This window comes from Thalassophryne amazonica, chromosome 20 (assembly GCF_902500255.1).
Source record: "Thalassophryne amazonica chromosome 20, fThaAma1.1, whole genome shotgun sequence".
Lineage (NCBI taxonomy): Eukaryota > Metazoa > Chordata > Actinopteri > Batrachoidiformes > Batrachoididae > Thalassophryne > Thalassophryne amazonica.
Genome location: NC_047122.1, coordinates 66,980,951 through 66,989,549, shown reverse-complemented (window position 1 = coordinate 66,989,549; position 8,599 = coordinate 66,980,951). Strand labels below are relative to the sequence as shown.

The 8,599-nt window shown below is 43.9% G+C and overlaps 1 protein-coding gene across 1 annotated transcript; it reads left to right on the top strand.

Annotated features, from left to right (window-relative positions):
- Positions 1-403: 403 nt before the first annotated feature.
- On the top strand, positions 404-8,305 carry LOC117501535 (ladderlectin-like). The gene is made up of 6 exons (XM_034160423.1): positions 404-416; positions 491-535; positions 3,570-3,661; positions 5,710-5,835; positions 6,520-6,616; positions 8,151-8,305. The coding sequence occupies exons 1-6, from the start codon at positions 404-406 to the stop codon at positions 8,228-8,230; spliced, it is 453 nt and encodes a 150-aa protein (XP_034016314.1). The 3' UTR covers positions 8,231-8,305.
- The last annotated feature ends 294 nt before the right edge of the window (positions 8,306-8,599 follow it).

Genomic DNA, 8,599 nt, shown 5'->3' with positions numbered 1-8,599 from the left:
AGAGTGGCCTTTTATTGTGGGCAGTCTAAGGCACACCTGTGCACTAATCATGGTGTCGAATCAGCATCTTGGTATGGCACACCTGTGAGGTGGGATGGATTATCTCAGCAAAGGAGAAGTGCTCACTATCACAGATTTAGACTGGTTTGTGAACAATATTTGAGGGAAATGGTGATATTGTGTATGTGGAAAAAGTTTTAGATCTTTGAGTTCATCTCATACAAAATGGGAGCAAAACCAAAAGTGTTGCATTTATATTTTTGTTGAGTGTATCTGAGTTTTGTCAATTAGATGAGAGAAAATGGTCTCAAAGTGACTCTTTAGATTCATACTGTTCAGGTGACACAGATGATTGTACCAACTGAAGGAGAATGCTCCACTTCAGGCCTTTTCAGAAGAACTAATGACCATATGTGGTACTGAGTTTTAGAATATATCACTTATTTTAAAAATCCATGTATTAATCCCACTGTGGCTTGTGCTCTTTTAGCAGACCCAAAACCTGCAGCTGTAAAGCAAGTGCCTTCATGTAAAGGTAACAAATGAGTGGATCCTCCTCTCTCATATTATTATTATTATTATTATTATTATTATTATTATTATTATTGGTGACAATTACAGTGTTACATCACCAAGATGTTGATATTTTCATCTACAGGTTTAAAACTAATTCATCAACTTTCATAAAACATATTAAATGTCACCCCAGTGCTCAGACCAATACTTTACAAATTTATATTTTTAAGGAACCAGATGACATTCAGAGAGGACACGCCTCTTTCACAGCCCAACACTGATCTGTTTATCTCTGCTTAACTCATGAGACATGCGGGGGTGCTGTTCCAACAAAGTACAAATTCTGTAATATGAAAATAAAAGCCAGATATTATATGTTTCAAAAATAGAAACCACAGCCTGAACTGGCTCAGCTGTCTGTTGGTCGTCCAGAGAGCTGAGAGCACAGTGTCAGAGTGCACTGTCTCACAGAGCACAGCGCCGTGCAACATCCCAGTCAGCAAGAATAACTTTATTTATAATCACACATTCAGTCAAAACACTGAACAACAGAAACACCTACAATACAAAAAAGCATATAAAAGTACATTAAAAAAAACAGTAATTTTCAATCATAAAACCCATTTTCACAGCCAGGACAGATGTTCTTTAAATCACAAGAGACATTACTAGGGCTGCTGTCTTCCACCTGCAAAATATAGTGAAGATTCGTCCCATCCTGTCTATGGCTGATGCTGAGACCCTGATCCATGTGTTTGTCTCTTCTAGATTGGACTACTGCAATGTTCTATTTTCTGATTTACCACAGTCTAGCATTAGGGCTCTGCAATTGCTTCAAATTGCTGCTGCCAGAGTTTTGACAGGAAGTAGAAACTTTGACCACATTACACCCATTTTGGCGTCCCTTCACTGGCTTCCTGTCCCAGTGAGATCAGATTTTAAGGTTCTGCTTCTAGTCTATAAAATTGTTCATGGACTGGCACCTCCCTACTTAGCTGATCTAATTAAACCTTACGTACCGGCCTGGGCTCTGCGTTCTCATGGTTCAGGACTACTGTGTGTCCCTCGAGTGAATAAAAAGTCTGTGGATCACAGAGCTTTCTCTTATCGTGCCCCTGTTCTGTGGAATGATCTCCCTATGGAGATAAAACAGTCAGATTCTGTGGAGAGTTTGAAGTCCATACTTGAGACGCACTTATTTTGTTGTGTGGGCCGCTGAAGAGGAGGTACTGCTGGCCCACCACCACCAGAGGGCGCCCTGCCTGGAGTGCGGGCTCCAGGCACCAGAGGGCGCTGCCGCCTCACGAGAGCAGCCAGGGTGACAGCTGTCACCCATCACTGGACACAGCTGTTCCACTCAGCACGGAGGTATATCAGCAGGACGGCGTCTCCACCTCAGTGCCGAGATATCGCCTTGAGATAGAGGTAACATTCTCTGCAGCATATTCTGTGTTAATTGATAACACTTGTTAAACCTTTCAGGACAGCTGACCACCGCAGGCCGAGTGATTAGATAAGTACTCACCTTCCTGCTTTTTTTGTGACGAGAGGTGGAGGCGGCTTCTCCCCTCTCCGTGTTATTGGGTGCAGCCGCATCCACACCTGTGTGTTTGTTGCTCTCTCTTGCCAGCAGTACCAGATCCGACGAGCGGAGGCAGTGGCCACCTGGGAATTCGGGACTTGGCGGTTCCAGTACTTCCAGGGTTCGGTGGCAGAGGAGATCTGGATGGTTCCGGTTCGACTTGGACGGACGTCTCCTACCTTCGAGCCTGCCCACACGACACCAGCAGAATTCGGCTTAACCCCAAATTGATGATTGTTGTATTGGTTGTGCTCGTTTCACAATAGTAAAACTTGTTATTTATCTTCTCCATTGTCCGTTCATTTGCGCCCCCTGTTGTGGGTCCGTGTTCCTACACTTTCACAACATATTTTCCCTTTTGTACGGCTAGCATACTGGCATAGTATGGAACTATGTTTCTTATACCTTTAAAGTTGTTTGATTAGTAATGGAAAAGGTCTCAGCCTCAACTTTATCTAAATTCTGGGTCTGTTAGTGAAGCTTAGGCAACTTAGTGTTGATTTACTGCTGATGAATTATACATTCAGTGTTGTTTTTCCAGAAGAATGTTTCAGCTCTTTTTTTCTCTCTGTCTGAGGCACGGATAGCGGGACGGCTACTGAACACAGGGTGCCGAACTGACTGCAAGATGCCACGCCTGCAGCTGGTGCAGCATACTGCAGTCTGCCTTTGGAATGAACATTGCAGTGGAAACAGGCCCACTGACGGCATGAGGACCGCTGGATGACCCCTGCCTGTGGCATAACCACCTGCGTAGAATTTTCATTGAATACATATTGTTTTGTTATCATGTCATGTTGTTTTGATTGACTGTTTTCTCTTTCTTCAGCTTCGTAAAACTTTGTAAAAACTGTGTAACTGTTAGAATGGCCTAAGCAGAGGGTCACCCCTTTGAGTCTAGTTTCTTCCTCAAATCATCAGAGGGAGTTTTTTTCTTACCACTGTCACCTGTGTTCTTGCTCTGGGGGTTGGTAAGGTTAGACTTTACTTGTGTGAAGCACCTTGAGGCAGTTTTGTTGTGATTTGGTGCTGTATAAATGAAATAAGTTGAAATGTCCTTTTAAATCACAAGTGAGCATGTTTGTGTTCAAATGAGGTGTGGTCAGGCAACCCAAGAATCTGTTCTAGAGCCTGTCTCAGTGTATATGATACATATGTACATGAATGTAGGGATGCTGTGAGTTCAAGCGCAAGCAGTGACAAAGTGACTGAATGACATTTCAACTTGCAATGTGAATGAATTAAAAGTAAACTAAAATCAAAAGTTGTATAAAATTTATGGCTTTGATCAGTGCTATGACTTAAATACCCCCCCCCCCCCCCCCAAACTGTACAGAACCAGTTTGGCAACAAGAGATGCTTAATGTAATTTTTTTGCAATTTCGGGCTGAAAGTTAGAAAATGACACACTGCTGCCAGCTGTTTTGTGAATTTTCCATTTAATCCTTTTTTGTTTGTTTGTTTTCCTCAGCGCTATCTCCACGTTGTCGACAAGGATGGCACTCATATGAGGACAACTGCTTTCACTTGGTCAACTTAAGTTACGCCTGGAATAACGCAGCGGTACATGAAACAATGACTTTATAGTTCTTTATAGTCACTTACACTCAACAAAAATATAAACGCAACACTTTTGGTTTTGCTCCCATTTTGTATGAGATGAACTCAAAGATCTAAAACTTTTCCAAATACACAATATCACCATTTCCCTCAAATATTGTTCACAAACCAGTCTAAATCTGTGATAGTGAGCACTTCTCCTTTGCTGAGATAATCCATCCCACCTCACAGGTGTGCCATACCAAGATGCTGATTAGACACCATGATTAGTGCACAGGTGTGCCTTAGACTGCCCACAATAAAAGGCCACTCTGAAAGGTGCAGTTTTGTTTTATTGGGGGGGATACCAGTCAGTATCTGGTGTAACCACCATTTGCCTCATGCAGTGCAACACATCTCCTTCGCATAGAGTTGATCAGGTTGTCAATTGTGGCCTGTGGAATGTTGGTCCACTCCTCTTCAATGGCTGTGCGAAGTTGCTGGATATTGGCAGGAACTGGTACACGCTGTCGTATACGCCGGTCCAGAGCATCCCAAACATGCTCAATGGGTGACATGTCCGGTGAGTATGCCGGCCATGCAAGAACTGGGACATTTTCAGCTTCCAAGAATTGTGTACAGATCCTTGCAACATGGGGCCGTGCATTATCCTGCTGCAACATGAGGTGATGTTCTTGGATGTATGACACAACAATGGGCCTCAGGATCTCGTCACGGTATCTCTGTGCATTCAAAATGCCATCAATAAAATGCACCTGTGTTCTTTGTCCATAACAGACGCCTGCCCATACCATAACCCCACCGCCACCATGGGCCACTCGATCCACAACACTGACATCAGAAAACCGCTCACCCACATGACGCCACACACGCTGTCTGCCATCTGCCCTGGACAGTGTGAACCGGGATTCATCTGTGAAGAGAACACCTCTCCAATGTGCCAAATGCCAGCGAATGTGAGCATTTGCCCACTCAAGTCGGTTACGACGACGAACTGGTGTCAGGTCGAGACCCCGATGAGGACAACGAGCATGCAGATGAGCTTCCCTGAGACGGTTTCTGACAGTTTGTGCAGAAATTCTTTGGTTATGCAAACCGATTGTTTCAGCAGCTGTCCGAGTGGCTGGTCTCAGACGATCTTGGAGGTGAACATGCTGGATGTGGAGGTCCTGGGCTGGTGTGGTTACACGTGGTCTGTGGTTGTGAGGCTGGTTGGATGTACTGCCAAATTCTCTGAAACGCCTTTGGAGACGGCTTATGGTAGAGACATGAACATTCAATACACGAGCAACAGCTCTGGTTGACATTCCTGCTGTCAGCATGCCAATTGCACGCTCCCTCAAATCTTGCGACATCTGTGGCATTGTGCTGTGTGATAAAACTGCACCTTTCAGAGTGGCCTTTTATTGTGGGCAGTCTAAGGCACACCTGTGCACTAATCATGGTGTCTAATCAGCATCTTGATATGGCACACCTGTGAGGTGGGATGGATTATCTCAGCAAAGGAGAAGTGCTCACTATCACAGATTTAGACTGGTTTGTGAACAATATTTGAGGGAAATGGTGATATTGTGTATGTGGAAAAAGTTTTAGATCTTTGAGTTCATCTCATACAAAATGGGAGCAAAACCAAAAGTGTTGCGTTTATATTTTTGTTGAGTATACATCAGCAAGATGGCATCCAGATTGATGGAGGTAATAGGCTCCTCCCAGTGTGAATAGTGTGGTTGCCCCTTTGACTGAGCTGGTAGAGCGTTGGTCTGGTGAGTGGGAAGTCAGGTGTTGAAAGTCGCAGAGATGTGTGGCTCCTTGTACAGGCACCATTAATGTGTAACAGCGACTGTGAGGTGAGGATGAGGTCCCAAGTGGTCGGGATATATTTAGAAATGTGAAATCCAAACTTTAACGTGTTCCTACTGGCTCGCCTGGTGAGGATAACCAGGTAGAGCTCTGGTCTAGTGTTAAAATCCTAGCAGAAGACACAAAGATTTATCATCCAGTACCATCCGAATGCATTCCTGGGTTGATGTTCATGTCTACTGTCTCACCAGTTCTACTGTGAGAATTTGAGTTCCACTCTGGCTTCAGTCCACAGTCAAAAGGAATACAGCTTCCTGCAGCAGTTAACCTGGAAGGCTGGTTTTCTAACCGCCTGGATCGCAGGATACAGATTCCAGGTAAGATTGATGCAAAGATGAAAGGAGAAAGAAAGTAAACCTGCACAGTAACAAACTTCCATTTTAATTTACAGGATCCTACTGGCAGCTCTACAGTGTGCCTACTGTGGCATGCAGTAGTACTGTTAACCTGTAGTAAGCAGCTGTGGTTGCCAGAAAAATTCTATGAGAAACCAAATATAATAAAATTATTTAATGATATTTCATTTTGGTGACTATAGATGGCAGGAAGAGCTGAGTACTGCGTAGGCTGCGTCAGACAGTAACAAGTATGTGGTTGCACACGGAGGTGCTGCACCTGCCTCCAAACAGAACATCTCTGCTTCCACACGTGGACCCCAAATCTGCAGCGACAACTCCAACAAACATAGAAGAAGCCCTAAGAATTAATTTACTGGACTTGGATTTTATTTTGTTTTATACAGAATTTCCATTTCAGTTACAAACGGTTGTGTGTTACAGTGGGCGTGCCGCACAACGCTAGCTGCCCGTAGCGTACTGTAAATTAAAATGGAAATTTGTGACAGGAATGAAAATACTCACAGAATCTGAACATACTGTAACCTCACATTTTACATTTGCACTCGTGCACAGACGTTCGCTAACTGTAGTACAAATTATCCCAGTGAATGGGAAACAGCAGGTTGTTTGGGTAACTGGAGTTCCTCTTTTCCGCTTTTCCAGAGCCACTGGAGGTGGGCCGACGGGACGGTATTCGACTACAACAACTGGGACGGCAGCAACAGTTACTACTACGAGTGCCTGTACCTGAACAGTGACGGTGAGAGCGTCTATCCAGAATACATCCACACATCAGAGAGAGTTGAGACAAATTGGAAAATGCAAAAAAAGAAAGAAAACCCCAGACTGATTCTGACATTTACTTTGACTTCTGTTTCACTGCTGACAGCATAAACCCGAGATATTTAATTTTTGTGTTTCTATATCCACTCCGGCATTTAATGGACTGCATTTATATCGTGCTTTTCCATCTGCATCAGACGCTCAAAGCGCTTTACAATTATGCCTCACATTTACCCCAATGTCAGGGTGCTGCCATACAAGGTGCTCACTACACACCGGGAGCAATAGGGGATTAAAGGCCTTTCCAGTACAGGGATTTGAACCCATGGTCTTCTGGACTCAAGCCCAACACCTTAACCACTAGACCATCACCTCCCCTGCAACACATTCCAATTTCCAATTTAATGCCTGCAACACATTCCAAAATAAGTTTGCATAGGGACAATTTATCCTAAATATACTAATTAAATAGTCCCTTTTACAGCCAGTTTTGTTGAGACAAGTCAGGAGATGGATACATGAACATTTCCAAGTCCGTGAAAATGTCTTAGACCCCCGTCACACACAGTACGAATGCACACGAACCAAGCTGAATCAGGCAGAATGTAAAAAAACACAATATTCGTGCCACATCCAGGAGGGAATAAGAACTGCGAAGGACAGCCGTCCAAACACCCAGACTGTGCTCCGACCTGATTCATGCACAAGTCTCCGAATGCAGTAGAAATGTAGGTGGTACACAGTAAGAGTACCTGGACAGCTGCCAGGATGCAGTGAGAACAATAAGAATGCACTCACAAGCTGTACGATTGTGGTCCACAGAATCTATTCAGCCAGGGCAGAAACGTGCCAAACGTCCCCCAAATGCAATCAGAATGTCACAAATGCTGTTTCTGCCGATTGTTTAGACTGCGGTCAGACGGCACATCGACTGGCGTATGATGATTGTTCCACTTCGACTGTGCCAAGACTGTTTTGAACATGAGCAGAACATTTGGCGTGAATGGCCCCGACTGTTTAGACTGCACCTCGATGCTTCCCGATTGTGGGTCGACTTTTTAATTCAGCCTCATTCGCTCTGTGTGTGACGGGGGTCTAAAACATCATTGACATCAATCATTATTTTACTCAATAACTTGAATCAATAACTCAATAACTAAAGTCACTGAACATGTTTTGGATGTTTTGAAGAAATACAACCAGTGCTGTATGGTACTCAAAAATGTGTCAGATGGGCAGTTCTCAAAAACTGAGTGGACGGAGACTCGTGAGGGAAGCCACCAAGACACCCAAACAACTGGCCGAGGCTTCTGTCGTTGGGGTTGGAGATACAATCTAAACTCCAACACATGACCCAAGGCAGAAGGTGTTACCACATACGAACAAGTATAAGATGTTGCTGAAGAAGAGGGAAGCCAATGTCCAGCATGTCCTGTTTGTTTCTTTTAAATGTCCACCTGAACGCCCGTCAGAATCCATGTTGACTCTGTGTTGTTGATGTTCCCTTGCAGGTAACAAGGGCTGGAGCAGTCAACAGCAGTGCGAGTTACTTCGCCCCTTCATCTGTTCGTATAAACCCATCTGCTGCTAGTCGCTGAAGCCAAGATCAGATTTGACTGTTGCCACGGTGACAGTTGGACAAATCAGTTTTAAAGGTGCCGACGTGTTAAACACTTTTCAGCTTGCATCGCTGCAGAAAAGTGTGTGATTTTAACAGCACAAACACTCCTGCTCAGGTTTTCTCATCATCATGTTGTCATTTGACAACATGAAAAGTGAACACTTTTTTCTCTTTTTTAAATCTGTTGTGAAAATTCTTGATGTGATAAAGTGTGAACAGGAGACACTCCAGACGTTCATCCTGTTGTGCTTCATCAAGACCATTTGTTCAGTTCACAGTTAATTACAAAGAGCTTTAATTGTTTTAGAATGAAACTGTCAGGTTTTTTTTTTTTTTCTG

Excerpts from the sequence above, each read along its gene's own strand:
- LOC117501535 (XM_034160423.1), top strand. Across the intron at positions 536-3,569 it reads GCAAGTGCCTTCATGTAAAG|CGCTATCTCCACGTTGTCGA; the intron begins GTAACAAATGAG and ends TGTTTTCCTCAG. Across the intron at positions 6,617-8,150 it reads CCTGTACCTGAACAGTGACG|GTAACAAGGGCTGGAGCAGT; the intron begins GTGAGAGCGTCT and ends GTTCCCTTGCAG.